The sequence below is a fragment of the Eschscholzia californica genome, unplaced genomic scaffold (assembly GCF_041429995.1).
Source record: "Eschscholzia californica isolate CP2 unplaced genomic scaffold, dmEscCali1.0.p SCAF_1, whole genome shotgun sequence".
NCBI classification, from domain to species: domain Eukaryota; kingdom Viridiplantae; phylum Streptophyta; class Magnoliopsida; order Ranunculales; family Papaveraceae; genus Eschscholzia; species Eschscholzia californica.
Genome location: NW_028238198.1, coordinates 49,997,011 through 50,021,795, shown reverse-complemented (window position 1 = coordinate 50,021,795; position 24,785 = coordinate 49,997,011). Strand labels below are relative to the sequence as shown.

At 38.6% G+C, this 24,785-nt stretch overlaps 1 protein-coding gene across 1 annotated transcript; it reads right to left on the bottom strand.

The window, feature by feature from the left end:
• Positions 1–5,077: 5,077 nt before the first annotated feature.
• On the bottom strand, positions 5,078–10,510 carry LOC147567392 (uncharacterized). The gene is made up of 4 exons (XM_086652538.1): positions 9,753–10,510; positions 9,140–9,560; positions 7,303–9,091; positions 5,078–6,585 (listed from the first exon to the last, which is right to left on the bottom strand). The coding sequence occupies exons 1-4, from the start codon at positions 10,508–10,510 to the stop codon at positions 5,078–5,080; spliced, it is 4,476 nt and encodes a 1,491-aa protein (XP_086508664.1).
• Positions 10,511–24,785: the final 14,275 nt, after the last annotated feature.

Here is a 24,785-nt window from a genome sequence, read left to right as displayed (position 1 = left end):
TAAGTGAGACGGATACTTCGATCCACAAGATTGACAATGACAAATACTATGTATTTATTCGCATGAAAATGTAATTAACTTCACCCACATTGACAATCCTAGGTGTCATATATAACTCGAAATCTAACATAATGAACTATTTAGATTTCGGAAGATATTCTTTAATAACACAATTCAAAATCAAGAATGTATGATTGACTATCATATAAAACTAATTTCCTACACTATCATTCAAGATCTAAAAGGCATATCTCATCTAATAATTCAATAAAAGCATGAAATATCTAATTATAATACATGAATGACAATAAGGTTATAGAATCAACATGAAATGACAATCAATAGGCATCGACTATCAAACTTACACACACTATCTAATGGATTGAGAATGAACAAGTATGACACTAATAAGCATAATATGTCCAATTAAGTGTAATCGATCAAACGTCACTAAGTATCGATTATCAACTAAGTACACATTATCGAACTTCATGTCAATTAGACGATTAAGATCGAGGCTTCTAGTTTATAAAACTAGACGAAGACAATTAAACTCACATGTAAACAAATAATAAGCCAATCATCACATTCAAATCATGCTTCAAGAGTATCCGAATACGAGAGTTCATGTATCGAAATCCGGGAATCCATAATGATAAATCTACAACTATGCATTGTCCGATTTAATGTGTCAAATACAAGCGATGTTCGACTCCTAAGGTGATGTCTATAAGTACTACGTATATTCGGAAATTATACTTAGTCAAATAAACGTCCTAAATCGGTTAATCCTGAGTCGTCGAAATCGTCGTCTAGTCGCCTAACTATGTGAAATGCATGACAAGACACATGAAAATACGATCGAAACGATAATCGAATCAAATGAACATCAATTCATAATCAAAACATGAAATCATATTAAACATAATCACGAATTCATCACATTTCATCTCATATAATCGACACACTTGATTTAGCTAAACATGGTGAATAAGTAATAAATGAAAAGAAGATGATGAGAAATCCCCCTTTTTCGATGTGGTTCGAGGCTAGGTTCGTCGAGAAAAACGAGTCTCTAAGTGTAGTCGATCTCCCCGTAGCAATTTTCTGGATTTCCCTTTAATAGTGAACTTTGGGTGTCCCCGAGTAAAAATCAGATTTCCCCATAGCACCCATCATCATCTTCTCCATCTCAAGAACATCCACCATTAAAGCTTCACCAAGCTTTCTCTCTCTAGAGATTTTTCACCCAAAATCAAATCAAACTACATGGGAAGATAGATCAAGACATGGGGAGTAAAAGCCCTAAGGTTTCGAACCAAGATGATTGCCGGAAAACTCATATAAATCCGATCAAAGAAACTAGGGTTCCGGCCAAAATAGCTTGAAATCCGGCCAAGAGAGCTGTTGTCCCGAGCCAAGGGTTGCTGTCCAAGGGTTGCAAGTCCGTGCTGCAGCAGCATCCCGTGAGAGCAGCCTCTGTCCGTGCCTTGCAGCTGCTGTCCGTGCCTTGAGACGGGGTCAAGTTATAGTATTTCTAATAAGTCGAGTATCGTCCCAAGAGACAAGCTATTTTATCTAATCTCGAATTAAACCCCCCTTTCAAACTTTTGATTTGATTTGGAAACTACTATGACAAAAAGAAAGCAATACTAATAGATTAATAAGAATCAAATCAACATGAGAAGAAGAATCTAGGGATTTCGATTTCACCACATAAATGGACTACTTAAGACAAGCATTCAATCAACAAATCACTATTTGTTTATAACTCAAAACCTAGCTTAATGAACTAATTAGGTTTCGGATAATATTCTTTAATAACACAATTCAAGATCAAGAATGTATGATTGACTACCATATAAAACTAATTTCCTACACTATCATTCAAGATCTAAAAGGCATATCTCATCTAATAAATTAATAAAAGCATGAAATATCTAATTATAATACATGAATGATAACAAGGTTATAGAGTCCACATGAAATGACAATCAATAGGCATTGAAGCTCAAAATAAGGATTCATTGATTTATAACATATCTCAAAATAAGCCCAAATATGGGTTTCCTCTACACCCTAGATACAAAATTTAGCTACTCATGGAATCTAAAATAATATTCATTGAATTCATAAAATAAATGGAATTACAAAAGATTAATGGAAAGAAATCACCAAGAATGTTCCCAATCCATATTCCCATGTATCTCCATTTTGATGTCCAATTTAAGCTCCAAGTATCTCAAGAATATTGCTCAAAACTCCAAATAATAGCTTATTACAAGATAAAAGAAGAAAAATTTAGAAGAGAGATGGAAGAAGAAGAGATTTTAGAGAAGAAGGTATGGAGAAATTAGAAGGTTAGAAGAAGAAATTAGAAGGAGAAAGTAGATCTAGGGAAAAGATGAAGGTGGTAGAGAAAAGAATGGTGGCTAGGGTTTTTAGTTGTGAAGAGGTAGAGAGAAAATGAGGCTAAGAGAGGAAAAGTAAGTTAGGGTTTTACAACTACAAGAAGGAGGAAAGAGGGGATAAGAAAAGAGAGAGCTTGGTTGGTTCTCAAAAAGAGTTTATATAGAGTTAGGGTTTAGTTGAGGTTAAAATGGTAAGAAAGGGAGAAAGTGGGGGTCAAAATTGGAATAAAAAGGGTTAAAAGGATAAAAAACCCTAAAGCACAAGTATGGTCGGCGGCTGGTTAATTTTGGTTCAAATCCGGATGTTAGGGTGTAACCGGAGGTAGCATAATAGGGTGTGACGAATCAGCCACCGTTAGATCTGCACGCGCACTGTTCTGGATGGACGGGAGCGAGCCACGTGGCCGGGAGCACGGAGGCTAAGTGATACGGGTAACACGGGAACAGATTAGTGAGGGGGCAGTCAGCAGCCGCACGATTTCAAAAACGCAGAAGTGGACGGGTAAGATTAAAACGTGGGATCTGGGTGCACCGAGTTAAACTGCGTCCGAAACACGGGATCACACACTAAGGTCCATTTCGATGCTGCACAGAAACACGGGAATTAGATGCGACGACAACCAGACTGCGCCACGTGTCCCTTGGTGTACCGCGCGCCAAAATAATGCCCGACATTGTACCGAAAGCTGACCAAACATTGACCTGACTTTGACCTTGGTTTATTCCTTCGTCCGGACTCCGATTTGACTTCCGTTTTCTCCTACGGACTCGTCTCGACCTCTACTTTTCAACCACGCACTGACCTTGGCCAAATTTCCAGAATGTCCTTGACTCCAAATGACCAAAATACCCTTTATGCATCTTTTTCTCATTTTTAACCGTTTTTCACACCTAATTCTCCAAAAGACACCTAATCAAGAAAACCAACCATTTTATTATAATAAAGATTCGAAACCGACTAACTCGACTAAATTAAACGACTCTGATGGGACATTTTCATGACCCATCAAACATCCCCAAACTTAGATTTTGCTAGTCCTCGAGCAAAACAAAATAAAAGAAAAACCTAACTCACTTTCGGAGGAATCCCGGTTGCATTTAGCATATGCAACAAGCCGTTAAACCCCTAGGTTGCCCTAGTGGACGAGTGTGGTCTCGTGAGGGTTTCCAGAGAATATACCCACAAAATTCAAAAACATTTCAAAAATACAATAGGGTCCAAAAGCACTCAAAGTCAACTAAGAAGGACTAAAAATGTTTATCTCCTAGAAAATTTTAGCAAGCTAATAGGAATCAGTCAAAGTTAACAACACTATACTGACGCTAAAGATCCCTTCACTAGTAATCTAGACTCAAAGTGTACGTGACTAGCCACAATGAGAATCACTTCAGTTCCGAACACACAGAGCCTTGATCCCTATCTTAATACATTTCGCCTCGACTTTGGCCTCACAGACATACGCTCTAAAAGATGAAATCACTCAGAAATGGTTCGCTCGTATGTGTGAGTGTGATCACGACTATAAACTCAACACATAAAAAGGGGTGAGGACAATATTTTAGAACGAATGATCTACGAAAAGGAATATAACCACTAAATGGAATGGGGAAGCTCACTTACCCTTCTCACCCACTCTACCCTCTAATAATGCTTCCTAAAGGTCAACGGATACAAGTGATGAGATGGATGGTGATGAGATCCCGAGAATGTCGACGCCTTCAATGCTAGAGAACTTCAAGCAACTTCCATACTTAGCTTTTTGCTTCGAACACTTATTTTACATAACAAACTAAAGTTCACATGAACTTTTACACACACTTTCTGTTTTTCAAGGATTTTTTCTTTCTTTTTTTTTTTTTTTTTTTGAAACTCAATTATAAACAATACCAACACTAGTATTCTCAACAATCAACTTTTCTATTTTTCGCACTTTGCTTTCACATTCTTCTTTCTTTACTTTTCATGCCTTCATTCTCGGGAGTCATATGATGAATGGAAGGTGGAGTATCCGTCTTCCTAAAGTTGACACTATTATCGGGTTTCATGGACTTCAAGAGTAAGGTTTATTCGCTATCCTGATGTCACTCCTAGTGGCTATGGAAATTGAGCACACGAGATCAAATGAGCTCTTTTTACAAATTTGCGAGGTTGAGTAGCTCTTCACTCTACTCGGAATCAGCGCAGAAGAGTACACTCAAAGGTAATAGAAAGGCTAAGAAATCTCACAAGGGTTAAGTCTCCACTAATGATTAATCTAGTTCTCTCAGAACCGTCTACCCTTCACTTCCATAATACTCACGTGGCTAGCACACAGACTCAAGACTCGAAATTCATGAAAAAACTTTTAACAACCGGATAGTACGATCAACTCGACTCTATAACTATTAACAAGCCAAAAACAACCATTAGACTCACATTTTCGGTCCAAAATTGAAAAATTTTGAACCCTCTTGAATTTTCGAAATGAAGGACTTAGCAAAAAGTTCTTCCCTATCCCCAAACTTAAACCGAACATTGTCCTCAATGTTCTGAAGACTATGCCAAAAATAAAAAGATGAGAGGGAAGATATTACCAGACTCCACTGTCCTATATCAGAAGCATGGGTTGCCTCCCAAGAAGCGCTAAGTTTAAAGTCTTCAGCCAGACTAAGTTGAACATCGGGAATCACTTCTGATAGACAGGATTTTCGATAAAAACATCCACGGTTTCGGGTGATATTTCTAAAAATGGTTTTAAACGTTGACCATTGACTTTAAAACAAACACCATTTTTATCCTCAATATCAACCGCACCATGAGGATACACAAATTTGACAACAAAAGGCCCCGACCATCTAGAACGAAGTTTCCCAGGAAATAAATGCAAACGAGTGTTGTATAAAAGAACTTTTTGACCTGGTGAAAATGATTTTCTCAAAATGTTTTTATCATGAAACACCTTCATTTTATGCTTATACACTCTAGAACTCTCATATGCATCATTCCTCAATTCTTCTAACTCACTAAGTTGGAGTTTTCTCTCTCTACCTGCGTTGTCAAGCGAAAAGTTCATTTGCTTGATAGCCCAATATGCTCTATGCTCTAACTCTACAGGGAGGTGGCAAGCCTTGCCATACACCAATCTATATGGAGACATTCCAATGGGAGTCTTAAACGCTGTACGATAAGCCCATAATGCATCAGTTAGTCGTAATGACCAATCCTTTCTATTTGGATTGACTGTTTTCTCAAGAACGCGTTTAATTTCCCTATTGGAAACCTCAACTTGACCGCTTGTCTGTGGATGATACGGGGTGGACACTCGATGAGTAATACCATACTTTTTCATTAGAATCTCAAACTGCCTATTACAAAAGTGTGTTCCCCCATCACTAATAATCGCACGCGGTGTACCAAAACGAGAAAGGATGTTTTCTTTTAGAAACTGGATCACAACTTTGTGATCATTCGTTTTGCAAGCAACCGCCTCTATCCACTTAGACACATAATCGACCGCGACTAGAATATATAGATTGCCGAAGGAGTTCGGAAATGGACCCATGAAATCGATGCCCCATACATCGAAGACCTCAATGACAAGAATAGGATTTAGGGGCATCATATTCTTACGTGAAATACTCCCCAACTTCTGACATCGCTCACAAGCTACACAATATGCATGGGTATCCTTGAATAAAGACGGCCAGTAGAAACCACATTGTAAAATTTTGGCGGCCGTCTTCTTGCTACTAAAGTGACCTCCACATGCATGGTCATGACAAAAGGAGATGATATTGGTTTGTTCACTATCAGGGACACATCTCCTAATAATTTGATCGGGACAATACTTAAACAAGTATGGATCGTCCCAGAAGAACCGCTTTACCTCGGACAAGAATTTATCACGATCTTGTTTAGTCCAATGTTTGGGCATTTGTCCTATAACAAGATAGTTCACTATGTCTGCGAACCAAGGTAATTGGGAGACTACAAGTAGTTGTTCATCAGGAAAACTTTCCCTAATAGGTAACTCATCATTTACGGACTCCACAACAAGCCTAGATAAGTGGTCTGCTACAACATTTTCGGAACCTTTCTTATCCCGTATCTCTATGTCAAACTCTTGTAGCAAAAGTATCCATCTAATCAACCTAAGTTTGGCCTCTTTTTTAGAGAGGAGGTACTTTAATGCGGCATGATCAGAAAATACTATGACCTTAGAACCTACTAGGTATGATCGAAACTTCTCTAAGGCATAAACAACAGCTGACAACTCTTTTTCAGTGGTCGAATAGTTGAGTTGTGCATCATTCAACGTCTTACTAGCATAATAGATTACGTGAAGTAATTTATTTTCACGTTGACCTAAAACGACTCCTATTGCATAATCAGATGCGTCGCACATGATCTCAAAAGGAGCTTTCCAGTTAGGCGGTTGAACAATAGGAGCAGTAGTAAGCAAAAGTTTGAGTTTATCAAAGGCCTCTAGACAAGCATTATCAAAGACAAACTTGTTTTCTTTTGCCAAAAGATTACAAAGAGGTCTTGATATCTTACTAAAGTCTTTGATAAATCAACGATAAAAGCCTGCATGACCTAAAAAAGATCGGATGTCTTTAACTGTTTTTGGTACAGGAAGACTTTTTATCAACTCTACTTTGGCTTTATCTACTTCTATACCCTTAGCTGAAATGACATGCCCTAAGACAATTCCTGAACGAACCATGAAATGACACTTCTCCCAATTAAGCACTAAATTCTTCTCTTTACATCTAACCAACACGAGTGTGAGGTGATGTAGACATTCATCAAACGATGACCCGAAGACTGAAAAATCATCCATGAAAACTTCGAGAAACCTTTCTACCATATCAGAAAATATGCTCATCATACAACGTTGAAAAGTAGCGGGTGCATTACACAACCCAAACGGCATACGACGATAAGCATAAGTTCCAAATGGGCAAGTGAAGGTTGTTTTCTCTTGATCTCCAGGAGCAATGGCAATTTGATTATACCCGGAATAGCCATCTAAGAAACAATAGTAACTATGTCCTGCCAGTCTCTCGAGCATCTGATCAATGAATGGAAGAGGAAAATGATCTTTCCTCGTGACCGTGTTCAACTTCCTGTAGTCTACACAAACACGCCACGCAGTGGTCATCCTGGTGGGTATTAACTCATTGCACTCATTTCTAACTACAGTAATGCTTGACTTCTTGGGAACAGTTTGAACCGGACTGACCCAAGTGCTATCTGAAATAGGGTAGATAATACCCGCATCTAATAATTTCAGGACTTCAGATCTCACAACTTCCTTCATATGAGGGTTAAGTCGACGTTGCATCTCTCTCGATGGTTTAGCATCTTCTTCTAAGTAAATGTGGTGCATGCAAACTAACGGACTTATACCCTTGAGATCGGCTATAGACCATCCTAGTGCCTCTTTGTGTTCTCTTAGGACATCTAACAATCGACCCTCTTGTTCTTTCTCTAGCTCGGATGCAATAATAACAGGTAGGGTCTCTGAAGGTCCTAAAAACGAATATTTCATGTTCTCAGGTAAAGGTTTCAACTCTAAGGATGGTGGTTTCTCAATAGGCTGAGATGACTCTGAAACAGAGGGTGATTTGGACTCATTACTTGCCGATGGTTGAGTTGTCTCTACAGTTGATGCCATACTTGGTTCAAAAATTGTGAGGGATTCAGTTTTCGCTTTCCATTTCTCAGTATCCAGTAATGGGGTGGAATCTAATAAAGCATTCACCTCATTGATACTACTTTCCTCATCAAAATCTAAACCAAAGTAGGCCAACAATGTTTCCAACGGGTCATCTGATAGAGTTGTTGGTAAAGAATCCTGAACCAACATTTCTATCAAATTTAACTCGTTAAAATCATCAACATCATCGGGGTGAAGTCCAGCATGGAAGATGTTCATCTCTACAGTCATATTTCCAAAAGACAATTTCAACAGGCCGCTACGACAATAGATGATAGCATTGGATGTAGCTAAGAATGGTCGCCCTAATATGACAGGTATTTGACTTTTGGAATTATGGACTGGCTCAGTATCTAAAATGATGAAATCAACAGGAAATAAGAATTCACCAACTTTGATCAAAACATCTTCGACTATGCCACGTGGGTGCCTAACAGACCGATCCGCTAACTGAAGGACCACAGAGGTTGGTTTGATCTCTCCTAATCCCAACTGTAAGTACACAGAATAAGGAAGAAGGTTAACACTAGCACCAAGATCCAATAGAGCACGCTCTATTTTATAATCTCCTATGGTACATGGTAGTGTAGGACTTCCTGGATCCTTGTACTTAGGTGGAATATTTTGTTGGATGATCGAACTAACATTCTGAGTAAGGAAAACTTTCTTATGCACATTCATCTTACGCTTACTAGTACATAAATCCTTGAGAAACTTGGCATAAGCTGGGATCTGTTTGATCGCATCTAATAAAGGAATGTTGATACTAACTTGTTTGAACAACTCCATTATCTCCTGAAACTGAGATTTCTTCTTTGACTCGACCAAACGTTGAGGGTATGGAGCTCTAGGGACATAAGGCTCGGTTACCAAGGGTGGACTTTCTGACTCAGGAGCCTTTTCAGGCTCGTCCCTAGAGACTCTGGTTGGCAACGAGGATGGCTCGTTCTCACTCTCTTCCTCTTCAGGAGCTCTTACCTTGTTATCCACAATTTTACCACTTCAAAGGGTTGTTATCGCATTAACTTCATCTGGTGGTGGTCTACCCAATAGACCTTTTGGGTTCTGCTCGACTTGACTCGGAAACTTACCTTTCTCTCTCTGACTCAAGGCTTCATGAAGTAGACCTATTTGGGTTTCTAGCTTAGACAAAGATTGTTCGTGAGATGTTTCTAGCTTAGTCAAAGCTTGACGGGTGGATTCCTGAAACTCCTTCTGGTTCTGAGCTAGCATATGCATGGTGTCCTCTAATGATGTCTTCTTTTCGGGTGGGTGTTGGACATTGGGCTGAGCAAACGGGTTGCTAGGTGCATTAAACCCATGAGGGTTCATAGAACTACTAGGCTGACTCTGGTAATGACCTTTAGACCAAGAGAGATTAGGATGATTTCTCCAGCCTGGATTATACGTGTTAGAGAAAGGATCATACTTCTGACGATTGTCTTGCCTAGAGTTTTGATAGAGAGCATGAGCTTGTTCTTTGTTAGCAGACTCAAAGAATAAGGCACATTTGTTCCCCGTATGAGTAGGGTCTCCACAGACTGAACAAGGGTAAGAGATGGGTTAATTTCCAACACTCATGACATGAGTGGGATCCTCCGTGAAGGTTTTAGGTTGATTCATCACTAAGGCTTCCAACCTTCTGGTAATGGCGTCAAGTTTGGACTCAGAATCATCGATCCTATAAATCCCGCCCTTAGTTGGATTAGGCTTTGCCCGAGTGATAGGTTCTTTAGAAGTTTCCCATTGTTGGGATTGTGCGGCTAGTCCCTCAAGAAAATCCATGGCCTCATCGGCGGATTTGTTGGAGAACCCGCCATTACAAAATGACTCAATCATGGAGGTGGTAGGATAATCTAGTCCTTCATACAACAGTTGGACTAGTTTCATTTTTTCGAACCCATGATGTGGACACTCTAGAAGAATGTCTTTGAATCTCTCAATATAGGAGTAGAGAGATTCTCCTTGGAGTTGCTCGAAATTAAGCAAACTCTGCCTTAAAGCTCTAGTTTTATGCTTGGGAAAGAATTTTTCTAGAAAGACACCACTAAGTTCTGCCCAAGTAGAAATAGACTCAGGTTGTAAGGCATACAACCACGACTTAGCTTTATCCTTTAGAGAAAAAGGGAACAACCTTAATCTAACGGCATCAATCGAGTTAGGGACGTTCATGGTCTTGCAAACGTCCTCAAATTCCCTAACATGATAATACGCGTTCTCGTTCTCTAAACCACGAAACACCGGAAACATATTGATGATTCCCGACTTTAACTCGAAATAAGTGTTAGTCGGGGGTAGCCTAATGCATGATGGTTGGCTAACTCTAGCCGGATGCATGTAGTTTTTGAGAGTCATAGGTTGATCCTCGACCCTAGCTTGATCAACGTGATCCTCCATAGACTCGTTTGAAGAAAGGTTTTCAAGTAAAATACTCAAATCAGACTCTTTAACAAAACGACCTCTCTTATCACGTAACCTAGGGGGCATAAACCAAAAGACAAGACAAGGGACTCTTTTTGAAAAAAAAATTTTGAAAAGAAAAGGAGTAAGGAAACTACGAAGATCCTAAGGAAAACAACAAAGCAAGCAAGCTGACTCCACCAAGCAACCTAGACGACTGGGTAGTCTTTTTCACCTAAAAATTGATCTAGACAGCTTCTACTTCTCACCAAACTTGAACTATGATTCTTATGAGGAGTTACTCCGTCACAGTACAACGATCAAGAATTGTGTTCTTGGATCGTTCCCTCTTCCTGGGAAAACTCCAAATACTAATCAAGTTCGAGATTTGTCAAGAGTGTCCTATAAGCTCGTTACCCTTTGGCCAATGTCTAAATCAGATTTTAGTTTTTAGGTGAGGTTTGGGATCGGCGATGTTATTACCTAGATGGGCAAGAGACCGGTGATGAAATCCGACTCCTATCTTGTAATGGGTTGATGCCCTTACTAATATGATAATTAAACTAATAGTTCGACAATCAATTAGCAAGCAAAAAACATCACAAGTACCCACTTACAGGAGATTCGTGGGTGATCAAGAAGTTACCTCCCGTTCAAGACGGGCGACGACCTTTGTAGACGACCCGGGCCACTCTCCCGTGAGTGTTCGAACCCGAGGCTTCGTTTTGGTTTTCGGTTACAATTTAAATGCCCTCCAATTTAGGGTCAAAACGTTTAAACCAAAAATAAAAACTAGAAAGTCTAAAAGTCTCTCTCTCACCAAAAATAAAATAAAATAACAAATACCAAAAATAAAATGTAAATTTTCCTTCTTGAGGTCCTCTCCTTGTTGCGCCTCTTCCTTTGCTCCTTAGCGTTCTACACACCAAAAATGGAAAAGCAAGTCAAAGTGTCCAAAAATAAAAACTTACCAAAAATAAAACTAATATAGAAATGAGATAAGACAAATTCAAGCTTAGTCCCCGGCAGCGGCGCCAAAAACTTGATAGACCCAAAATTAGGTCTATTCCCGCAAGTATACGGGGTCAAGTTATAGTATTTCTAATAAGTCGAGTATCGTCCCAAGAGACAAGCTATTTTATCTAATCTCGAATTAAACCCCCCTTTCAAACTTTTGATTTGATTTGGAAACTACTATGACAAAAAGAAAGCAATGCTAATAGATTAATAAGAATTAAATCAAGATGAGAAGAAGAATCTAGGGATTTCGATTTCACCACATAAATGGACTACTTAAGACAAGCATTCAATCAACAAATCACTATTTGTTTATAACTCAAAACCTAGCTTAATGAACTAATTAGGTTTCGGATAATATTCTTTAATAACACAATTCAAGATCAAGAATGTATGATTGACTACCATATAAAACTAATTTCCTACACTATCATTCAAGATCTAAAAGGCGTATCTCATCTAATAAATCAATAAAAGCATGAAATATCTAATTATAATACATGAATGATAACAAGGTTATAGAGTCAACATGAAATGACAATCAATAGGCATTGAAGCTCAAAATAAGGATTCATTGATTTATAACATATCTCAAAATAAGCCCAAATATGGGTTTCCTCTACACCCTAGATACAAAATTTAGCTACTCATGGAATCTAAAATAATATTCATTGAATTCATAAAATAAATGGAATTACAAAAGATTAATGGAAAGAAATCACCAAGAATGTTCCCAATCCATATTCCCATGTATCTCCATTTTGATGTCCAATTTAAGCTCCAAGTATCTCAAGAATATTGCTCAAAACTCCAAATAATAGCTTATTACAAGATAAAAGAAGAAAAATTTAGAAGAGAGATGGAAGAAGAAGAGATTTTAGAGAAGAAGGTATGGAGAAATTAGAAGGTTAGAAGAAGAAATTAGAAGGAGAAAGTAGATCTAGAGAAAAGATGAAGGTGGTAGAGAAAAGAATGGTGGCTAGGGTTTTTAGTTGTGAAGAGGTAGAGAGAAAATGAGGCTAAGAGAGGAAAAGTAAGTTAGGGTTTTACAACTACAAGAAGGAGGAAAGAGGGGATAAGAAAAGAGAGAGCTTGGTTGGTTCTCAAAAAGAGTTTATATAGAGTTAGGGTTTAGTTGAGGTTAAAATGGTAAGAAAGGGAGAAAGTGGGGGTCAAAATTGGAATAAAAAGGGTTAAAAGGATAAAAAAACCCTAAAGCACAAGTATGGTCGGCGGCTGGTTAATTTTGGTTCAAATCCGGATGTTAGGGTGTAACCGGAGGTAGCATAATAGGGTGTGACGAATCAGCCACCGTTAGATCTGCACGCGCACTGTTCTGGATGGACGGGAGCGAGCCACGTGGCCGGAAGCACGGAGGCTAAGTGGTACGGGTAACACGTGAACAGATTAGTGAGGGGGCAGTCAGCAGCCGCACGATTTCAAAAACGCGGAAGTGGACGGGTAAGATTAAAACGTGGGATCTGGGTGCACCGAGTTAAACTGCGCCCGAAACACGGGATCACACACTAATGTCCATTTCGATGCTGAACAGAAACACGGGAATTAGATGCGACGACAACCAGACTGCGCCACGTGTCCCTTGGTGTACCGCGCGCCAAAATAATGCCCGACATTGTACCGAAAGCTGACCAAACATTGACCTGACTTTGACCTTGGTTTATTCCTTCGTCCGGACTCCGATTTGACTTCCGTTTTCTCCTACGGACTCGTCTCGACCTCTACTTTTCAACCACGCACTGACCTTGGCCAAATTTCCAGAATGTCCTTGACTCCAAATGACCAAAATACCCTTTATGCATCTTTTTCTCATTTTTAACCGTTTTTCACACCTAATTCTCCAAAAGACACCTAATCAAGAAAACCAACCATTTTATTATAATAAAGATTCGAAACCGACTAACTCGACTAAATTAAACGACTATGATGGGACATTTTCATGACCCATCATGTTGGTCGAGTAGCAGCCACCTAACCGGGAACCGGTTTTGAAACTGAATCAGCGTCGGAGGTGCCTATAGACGGAACAGTCGAGTCAGCGAAAGGGAGAGGCTGAGGAGTGCTTGTAGGCAGATTTTCCGAAGGAGAAAGGGATGAAGGGGTGCGGACAGGAGAAGTTTCCAACAGGGCCGAATGAGGGGGCGCAACTAAGGAGAGGGGGTCGATAGATATCTCTGGTGAGTGGGCCAGGGATGGGATGTTGGAGCCCAGAGCGGTGTCTGAAGGTACCACAACACGTGGATGTTCCCGATAATCAGCTATAGCGTCCGAAATTGAGTTCGGTTGATACGAATAGGATCCATCATCGGGAAGAGAGATGAATGGCTGAACAAATTCAGGACACGATGATCGTTCATGCATTGGAAAGATATTTTCCTGAAAGGTGACATGGCGAGATGTGAAGATTTTGTTTGTCGAAGGACCAAAGATCCGATAACCTTTTTGGTTGTTAGGGCATCCCACAAAGATGCTCGGAATCGTTCGAGAATCAATTTTGGATGTGATGTTGTAGTTATGAGCGAAACAACGACAACCAAAAACACGGAGATGATCAATCTTGGGTGGAGATCTAAGAAGAGTCTCATGAGGTGATTTACCATTGAGAAGAGGAGTCGGAAGTTTATTGATTAAGTAAACCGCAGTTAGAACGCACTCTCCCCATCAGGAGAGTGGTAAATTGGCCTGAATATGTAAGGCACGTGCGACATCAAGAATATGTCGATGTTTTCTCTCTACCACCCCGTTTTATTGAGGGGTTTAGGTACAACTACGTTGGTGGACAATGCCATGATCTTGGAACCAATGTTGGAGTTCAGAGGACATGAACTCGGAACCATTGTCAGATCGAAGAGTTTGTAAAGGGGGAAATAAAAGTGGTCCATTGCCAGAAGTAATCGAGGATATTTTGTGGTGAAATTGATTATTAGTGGAATTCAAAAAATTTGAAATAACTCTTTGAGTATTGGATTTTCAGGCCATTACAAAAATCCAAGTACAACGAGAGAAGTCGCCGACTAAAGTGAGAAAATATCTACTTCCTGAATGGGAAGGAATGGAGAAAGGTCCCTATATGTCTGCATGGAATAATTCGAAAGGACGAGACAAAGTAGTATTACTACGAGAGAATGGTAAACGAGGTTGTTTAGACAAAGGGCATATAAAGCATGGAGTTTTATTCAATAATTTAAACTTAATACATGGAAACTATCTAAAATTAATTAAAAACGGGATAAAGAGGGATGGCCTAAGCGCCAATGCCAAACATCAAAACTACTAGAAACGGAAATAGAACAAATCCTAGGCTCCATGCTTAGAAAATATAGTCCGTCAAATTGATCACCAATTCCAATCGTCCGGGTCCTCTTTTGGTCCTGAATGACACAAGAAGTAGAGTTAAAATTAACATCACAGTCGAGGGATTTAGTAATCTGAGAGATTGAGATTAAATTGAACTTAGAAGTTGGAATGTGGAACGCATTCAATAAGATGAGATCTTGAGAGAAAGAAACGGAACCTATGTGAAAAGCTCGACATCTTGATCCGTCGGGGAAGCAAACATAATAATTCGGAGGTGCAAGAACATAGTTAGAGAAAGAAGAAAGAGTGGAACATATGTGTTTAGCCCCTCCGGAATCAACAACCCAAGGTGTAGAGTAAAGGAACGTACCTGTTAGATTAATAGGTGGATCGATGGAGACGCCTATAGGGGACTGACGACCCATGATGTTCGGTTAGACGTTGTTGTTTGGAGTGTGCATAGACGACCTCTGATGGTCCTGTAGGTTGTTTAAGAAGTTGAATTGCTCATGGGTCATAGTGGTTGCTAAAGGCAACCTTTGATTAGGGTTTGAAACAGAGGCATCAACCGAAGAAGAAAACCGATTGCGTGGTGGATAACCGTGAAGTTTGTAGCAAGTGGACTGATAATGTCCATGAATTCGACAGTATCACAAAACGGACGAAGCCGTTTTGGTCTTGGTTTCTCGGTTCGATCACCATTGTTCGACCGAGAGTTATCAACCCGAGAAACCGCAAGTGCGGCAGCTTCGATTCCTAGATGTTGCAAGCATGATAATTTGTTGTGTTTCCTCTTGTTTCACAAGACTGTGAATTTTAAGTAAAGAGGGAAAGGGATCCATTAACAAAATTTGGTTGCGAATAGCCGAGAACCGGTCATGAAGACCTTGAAGGAACTCCATGGCTCGATCTTGATTGGTTCGATCGATGATGGACTTACTTTGACCACATAAACATGGGTCTATAACGAGAAGGGACTGAAGTTAGTCCTGAAGAGCTCTAAGTTTGCTGAAGTAGGTAGATACATCCAAACCATCTTGTTTTAGAGAAGAGATCGCACGTTTAAGTTGAAACACTTTAGGTGCGTTAGTTTGATGAAATCTTTCGTAGAGATTACGCCAAATATCGGCTGCAAATTCATCATAAAGAATAGATTCTCTAATATCAGGAGCAACAAAGTTGAATATCCAACTTGCAGCTAGGTCATTACAACGCCCCCAAGCATGCAAGTCAGAAGCAGACGATAGTTTGACAAAGGTACCATCTACGAAACCAAATTTATCTCTGACGCGAAGAACGATCTTCATCCCACGAGACCAGGAGGCATAGTTATCTCCACTTAATAATGGGGTAATCAAGATAGTAGTCGGTGAATCCAAATAATGAACATCAAAGATAGGAGATGAACTGATTGTATTGTTTGATGTGTTAAGAAGTTTCGAAAGAAGTAGTCATGATGTGAAAAAAAAACAAGAGATATAGAACCTGCTTTATACCATGTGAAATAAATAATCCAAGAGATGGATTATGGTGGAAACCGAGAGAGAGAGAGAGAGAGAGAGAGAGAAAGATAGGCGTGAGACAGAGAGAGTTGGTTAAATATTTTCACTTATATTAAACAATCTATATACAACCCTATTTATACATTGTAATATTTGAATCTAGTGGGATACATTGAGATATGTACAACCTAATTGTAGTTTATCTAGGATTATATTAATACAAATGATATTTTATCACTACACTAACCGACCGGATCCGGCTGACCCAGTCGGGTCGGGTAAACCTGTCGTCTACCCATAATATAGACCATGACGAACGACAAAAGCCTTTTTAATTTTTTTTTATAAAGTAAATACTAGGGTTATTTCCAAATAACACGTAATTTCTAACCAGTTATCCGCCTGACCCTAGTTTGTGACATGTACCCAAATGGCCCCCCTTTTGTCATTTAAATGCATTTACTAGAATGTTAATTTTCCACTTTCCTATAATACCCCTATTTTTTATTTATTCTTTTTCTTTCTTTCTCTCACCTCTTGTTCTTTCCCATTTTCTACAGACACTGTCGGTCAACAACCATCCTTAAGGATGAAGTCACTATTCATATATATACAACACGTAGAATGACTTCTCACCCATTAATGAACAACTCCTTTAATGCATGTACCCTAGGATGAAGTCACTATTCTTTAATACTTTGTGTTCTTTATCAGTACAACAAAACATCTCAGCTAGTTTCAAATGTCATTTGTATAGGGTGAAAAAAAATACAATGCATGACAATTTAAGCTTCTCAGAATGAAACAACAAATTTTTGGTGTTTAATCTGTTTTTATGTTTGTGTCATTTTAGAAATTGTTACTTAGGAGTATCGCAAGACTGTAACTTGGTATTTTGGGTATGTTCCATCTATATAAAATGCTCCTGAGGCCAAAGTTAGGTTAAAGTCTCTTAATGTTTATTTCAAGTGAATTATAATACTGATCAAAGTAGTTTAACATAAGCTTAACATTGTGGATTAGTTAGAAACTAATCTTTAATCAGGAGATCGACAAATCGAAGAACTAGTAGTAGCAGTGTGTGGACGAAATATCAACTGTTGCTGGAATGTTGTTTAGTAAATGAAGAAGATACTTTGTGTTGTTAATTTGTATAACGAGATCGACATGTAAATCAAATACCACTGACCTACGAAACAGAAACAGATTAAACGCCAACAATTTGTTGTTTCATTTTCGTACTTAAGAACTGAATTGAAAACAAAATACAATGCCATTTATGTTCTTTATCAGCTAGTGAGTTTAGCCAGTTGGTCCATGTATCCTTTAATCCTGTTTTGGATGCCCGTCTATACCCCACATTTGTACTCGTTTTTGTGTATGTTGAGAGTCCATTCTTCGAAGTCTTTACCGTATTTTTCTGAAGTTATAGTCAGCCATGGAGCGTTCACTAATAGTCATGGAGCATTAAAGGAAGTTCAATACTCCAAACGGGTCGAATTTCACATAATTGCTAGTTTCAAATCATAAGACACTTACTAACTTCATTTTGTATGTATGTTAATGCAGTTACTATGATATCTCGAGTCGTTTGGGGTGTTGAATGGAATATCAATTAGATTATTGAATCTCAACCTCGATTTTGACTCGGTTGGTTTTACTGGTTACATTACTTAGTGATTTTGTTATTTTAGGGTATGCTTGTATGAAACCAACAGTATTGTTTGCATTATTGGTTTTCGACTTCGTTATTTTCAATGTATGTGACTTCATTAATGAAATATCCATTACTTTTAATTTGTTATTCTTGTGAATGTTTGGTTTTTATATTGTTAGCAGATTTATGTTATTTTTTTGTCAGCAGGTTTATGTAATTGATAATGTTGTTGCTACAGTAGTAGCAGCAATGGAAAAACAAAAAAGCAATTTAAAAAAACACACTATTTTCGTCGGAAAAGAGTCGTCAGAAATACTTTGACCACTATTTTCGACGGATCTACAAAACAAACCATCAGGAATAGGCCGAGCTAGGTTCACATTTAACAGGATTTTTTCCGACGAGATTCTCCAAGTAAATCGTCGGAAAAATATCTATTTTCGCCGACTGCTGTCGTCGGAAATAGTATTTGCGTCGCCACCATTTACGACTTTCAGGCCTCGCCGGAATTAACCTTTTCCGACGGCTTTTCTTTTATCTGCGACGGATCCAATCCGTCATAAATGGTCTTCGTTTTTGTAGTGCTTCACCGAAAATTATTATTTCCTCCTTCTCTTTTATCCATTCTCTTCTGTCATCCTTTTCTCTTTCCTTCTAAAGTTGTACAAGTTTCGACATATATTAACATAGCAGTTAGCAGTTTTACCTAACAATGTTGCACAAAATCAGAACTAAATTTCATAGAAGAAATTCAATATATAATCAAGTAACTGAGAACTAGAATGTTTTGAAGCTTGTATTTGAATTGTTCACCGTAAGTGTTTGAGGTCATTCAATCTTCCATGCATATAAGAAAATGAAATCTTGACTTAGTGCCCAACTTTCTACAATTTGATATTCATTAATGTCATTGCTACTTTCACCAGTTTCACTATCACCACTAATAGGTTTATATTGTGGTGCACTTGGTCTAAATATAAACATCCCAAAACACTTGTACTGATGTTTTATTTACTGCCACTGTTTCATAATAATGGACAACCAAACCCAAATATTACACCATGCATTAAAAAAACACATAAAAAGAAGGGTTAATTCCATTTTGCAGGGCCGGCCCTGAGCCCAAAGCGAGGCTTCGCCACATATAAAAGGGCCACATTTCACTAAAAAAATTACAAAAGCCCCCCCAGATCTTAAATAGAGTTTGAGGGCCCCCAAAATGTGTAAGCACAATTAATGAGCCACATTTTAAAACAGAAATCCAACCCACCTGTGTAAAACAAACTCCAACCCACATCTTCTATAATTTTGAACAATTAAACCCTTATCCCTGGACTGCCCAAACCCCAAACCTTTTTCCCTCTCTTCTAATTATTCCGAGATTAACAAAACCCCTAAATTGAAACAACTCACCGTCGTCCACTTCAAGTTTCACCAGTCAAGTGACTCCACTCCACCACCACCCCAATCCACAAGTCATCACCTTGGAATTTATTGTTCAAATTTAACACAATAACAAGGCAACCACATAACACCATGCCACCACTAATTTGAATTTTGGAGTTTTGTATTAAATCATCAAACCATCAAGGTAATTTTTACTCCCCTCCTCTGACTAAATAGCTAACCCATTATTGATTTTCACCATTCTATTATTGTATAATAAGGTTGTTTAACTATTTGTCTTTCTTTAATCATCTAACTAATCGTCTAATATATAAAACTATAAGTCTATTATTGATTTTATTATTATCATTGATTTCTTCATCATTAGTATTATTAAATCTCTCTAATACGGTATCTCTTAGTTTTAGTCTCTTAGATTTCTAAATCAATAGTGTTACAATTTTTTTTACCAAAACCTAGTTAACTTTTCTAATCGATTCATACATTGACTATTTCTTATTATTCTTGCAATTATCATGTGATTAGTTTTTTAATTGATTTTTAGAGATAGTTGGAGATTTAGTTATGCCTCCTAACAAAGTTCGAAAGGATGTATGCGGGTCTGAAAAGATAAGAAAGAAGAGAAGAGAAGAAGAACTAGTTCAATCTCGAATCGGTGCTCTCGATAGATTTATTAGACACAATAGCGACACAAACGATGAAAGTGCGGAAGACGGTACCACAAACGACAATATGAATGGGATAGTGTAGATAATATTGAGAGAGATAAAACAACTCATCTCTTATATGACAATACAAATGAGGGTCTTATAAGGGAGGAACACAGACCTAATAATATCTTTGATCCGGGACATCGGGACGTCATTGATCAATATTTAAGAGACTTTTTGGTACAAAAAGGTTCGACAAGAATTATTAGTTTCGGGCCACTTTTTTCTTATGATATAGATATGTTGAAAATATGTAAGTACTTATTATTTATTTCTCATATAACTATGATTTCCGTATAGTATAGGAGCCACACTTTTCAGATCTCGCTTCGGGCCACCAAAAAGTCAGGACCGGCCCTGGCGTTTTAGCCCCCAATTTGTGACCAACTCACCGTTTTTGCCCCCATAAGTGTCTGACAGTTTGTTTTGACCCCAAAATCCACTTTTCGCCCAGTGTTGACATCATCAAGTCAAATGTAATATTTTCCTGTACCCTAAAATCTCTGCGCGACCGACGGAAGTACTCGAAACCTAGATTTTCTCTCTTATCCTCTTTCCCTATTTTAATTACTACTAACTTCTGATTTTGATTTTCTTGGCCATTATTCACAACAGACTTGTCGCATGGTTAGTGTTCATCATGAGTTTATCAAATTTAATTTTGTTTTCAAAATTTTGTTTGGCCCAAACTTATTCTAATTTCGTCCTCACCCTCTTAATGGATTTTAACCCCACCCAAGAGTAGGTTAACACTAGGATAAAAATAATCGTTGCTAACCTTATTAGCATTCTTTCCCTAGGTTGCGGCCTCTTTCACCGCTATAATTTATCTCTTGGTACTTCATCTCTGCTCCTGATTTCACTTTCTCATATCATATTTAGGTGATAGTTTCATATCTTCCAATTCTCTGAACTCGTATATTACCTCTCTTACTGATCAAATTCCTACTATTATGACACTCTCTAGTCGGGGCCATCTTACTGCCACTTTTCCCAAACCTTTAGTTAGCAAGAGTTTGAATTCCATTACTGTTGGCTTTATGGCACGTCTCTGTTGTCCCTATGCTTTAGGATTAGCCTACATCAAGAGACTGCTAGTGATGCAACTCATTTTCTTGAAGGAGTGTGAATTTCTTACTTATCCTATGGGTCTAAATACTTTTATTATCAAGCCTAAAAACTCGTTCATTCTTGATCCTATTAACTTTGGTCGGCCTTGGAATGGCCCGGTACAAGCCTTGGTCAAGGCCCAAGACCCTAAGGTCAAGGTCCAATGGGCTTGTCCGGGTCAAGAAGGCCTAGGTGGTGGCTTGAAACGGTCCAAACATGGTTCGGCCCTAGGCCAATATCTTGGGTCGTGCTAAGCACGGTTTGGCCAAAACCAGCCAAGTCTAGGCATAGGCTAGACGTGTCTCGGTCTTGGTCAGGGCTAGGACGCGTCTGGTCTAAGGCCGAGCCTATTAAGATGTCTCGGGCTAAGGCCGAGACATCCTAGGCCGTCCCAGACGCGTCTGGCCCATGGCCGAGGTCCTAGGCCATCTCGGTCTAGGACCGAGACGCATAGGATTACCCAGACGCGCCCAGGAATATGGTCACGCACGTCCCAGATTCCAATTATGGGACGGTCTCGGCCAATTGGTCGAGACGCATGCGCGTCTGGCCGGGACGCGTCTGAAGTAACAACTTCCAAATTTTTGTTTCTTTGCTTCTCAAGCTGTTGTTCCATCTTTTAGAAAACTTCTAAAACCTAATTTTGATTTTAAAAAAACTTTTAAAATCAATGAAAATAATCTCTTTTGGAAAATTTTCAAAACCGATATCAATCGAAATCGAATCTTTTGAAACTCTTTTCACTCATCAACTTTGAAATCAATTTGAATAACTTTTAAATCACATTCAAAATCAAACAAATTGATGTCTAAAACAACTTTTAGACACATCTATCTATCTAAACAAGTATAGATTTAGTCTGAAACTTAACTACGTGCAAGAGGTTCTGATACCACTGTTGGGTTATGGTGTCTCTTAGTGTTGTTAGCGGAATCTCAGACATCTAATGTCGAACACTAGTATCCCCAGGAGCTCATGCATAAGCAAATAATGAACCAAACAAATAGAGATTGTTACCTTAATCGCTATTCTACCCTCGAACCTGTCCAATCGCTTAAGAAGACCAAGAGCTCTAATTGTAGCTCCTCTCTTGTGATACCGAGTAATCAACTTGAACCCCCACCTTGTTGTTAGCTAGAATCAATGGTGGTTAGATAAAGAACACCTTCTTCTTTGACTAGAGAGATAGTTGGGATTAATTATGCATTTCTTACTCTACTTGATGTTGTAGAATAAGAGAATTCGTTGAGAATTCTTCATACCTAAGACGTTCTTAATAATGGTCTTATATAAATTCCCAAAGTTAGATTCCAACCTTAATTAGGTTTCTGAAAAGACCAAAAAGAAGAGGTTTGGGATTTAGTGAAAAATAAAAACATGTTTCTATTTTCTCCTTTAACCAACTATGTGGTCGGCCAGAGTAAGCCGTAATGGGGAGATCTGGCCGGCCCCTATAGGCTAGTCGGCCAAGCATGGCCGACCCCTATAATGGGCCCTAAATTTTTTTTTGAGGCCCGACCCAAATACCTCTTTAATCGGGCCTTTTGTACTATCTTTGCCCAAACTTCTTTTAGGCCTTATGGACGTATTTATGGGTCTAACCCACGTATATATGTCTCATTCCTCTAGTCATATCTTCCGATCAAGTTGACAATCTTTGGTGGAACCCCATGTAAGATCCGGACGAAATTAGCCGCAAATTACTTAGTAATTCGACGATCGTAGTTGGTTTCTAGCTAAACACTACGACCCCTAAATCAATCGGACTTGATGATCTTCTTCATCAATTGTCCTAGCCGACATATTGCTCGCATTGCCATCTTGGTCGAAGGACATCTCCTTCAACTCCTATACGATCCCTAAATCGTCAAGACTTGATTATCTTCTTCATCAATTGTCCTATCCGACAAATTGCTCGCATTGAATCTTTGGTCGAGGGACATGCCCTTCAGTATCAAACTTTTCAATACCACTTACAAGATTATTACTAAAACCTTGGTAGTAAGATTGACACAGGTGCTTTGCCAAATCATCTTTCTTTATCAAGCAACCTACAATCGTCTATCGATCTCGGATAACAACATCATACGTCAAGAGCTTATCCACTCTTACAAACAAATCAAAGAGGCCAATGGCTATTTTAGCCTTAAACTGGATATGTCCGAAGTTTTTGATAAAGTTGAATGGTCCTTCATTTCTGACATTATTACAAAATTAAGATTTTCTAATCACTTGATTAATTTGATTATGTCTTACATCTCCAGTTCATCTATGGCGGTCCTCATCGATGGTCGCCCTGGTCTTACTTTTTTTCCCTTTTCTTTTCACTCTAGCGATGGAAGGTATGAGTCGGTTTTTGTTATCTCAACAAACGGACTGTAAGTACCTAGGTTTCCCTACGACCAACTCCGATATGATGATCAATTACCTTCTTTTTGCTGACGACTGCATCATTTTTGGTAAGAACTCTTCAGAGAACATTCATAATCTAAAAATATTCTTAATATCTTTTGTTCGTCATCGGGACAAATGATCAATTACACCAAATCCAACATTTTCTTTTCCAAAAATTCGCACTCTAAGTTCAAGCGTATGATCATCAGAAACCTTAAAGTTAAACATGCCTCCCTTTCTGATAAATACTTTGGGCTCAACTTTCCATTGGGGCTCATAAAACAGAGGGTTTTCATTCTCTCTTAGAAAAAATCCAAGTTAAGCTCTCTAAGTGGCAGAACAATTTTCTGTCCCAAACTCGTCGGACAGTGGTCATCGTCGCTGTAGCAGCATCCACTCTTCGATACCAGATGCAAATGCTTTGCCATTCTCAAAGACATATGCAAGAGCATTAAGACTTCTCAGAAGTCTTTTTGGTGGAAAAAACCAAGAGGGATCTGCATCAAGTCCTGGTCTCTTATCTGCCTACCCAAGTGCTTATTATACGTTCGTAATAGATGGGGAAGCTTCACCTATAACCGTGGGCAAAGGTTAGGTGGCGCCAAGGATGATTCAATCTGAATACACATAATGGAATCATAGGCCCAAAAGTCACAGAGACATTGCAAACATTTTTATGGATTTTCTTGGTGTTTTTTCATGCATAGGCCAAAATGTAAAAATAGTTAGTAGTATTAGATTTTCATAAATGCATTTAACACTTCTAACCACATACTTTTATAACAAACAACCAGATTATCAAGCATAACTACTTATCCAAAATCTCTTGGTTTTCCAGATCAAAAACTAGATTATAAAAAGACTTAGCTGAATTTCAAGATCTAAACGTGTACGGTCGTGCAATATGTACTTTAATTGTCTGATTCACACGAACAATCCTCGAAGCTGGATGAATGAAAAACACTATACGAAAAATAATAATTAAAGCATTCATGTACTTAAAAGCACCTGAAAATCCGAAATAAATTTTACTTAAACAGCAATTTTAAATTATAAAATCATTCTTTATTATCTTTACTATAAAGCTTTCTATACCCATATTGAAAAATAACTCAGTTTCCCCATCCATATTCTGGTACTTTAACATGAGTTGCAGGTCT

Bases quoted from the DNA above. Each gene is read 5' to 3' on its own strand.
- LOC147567392 (XM_086652538.1), bottom strand. From the start codon at position 10,510: ATGGAGGATCACGTTGATCAAGCTAGGGTCGAGGATCAACCTATGACT. The intron at 9,561-9,752 runs GTTGGAAGCCTT...TCAAAACTCTAG, and splicing joins CTTGACGCCATTACCAGAAG to GCAAGACAATCGTCAGAAGT. The intron at 6,586-7,302 runs CCGCTACTTTTC...TTTCTGATCATG, and splicing joins GTTTGGGTTGTGTAATGCAC to CCGCATTAAAGTACCTCCTC.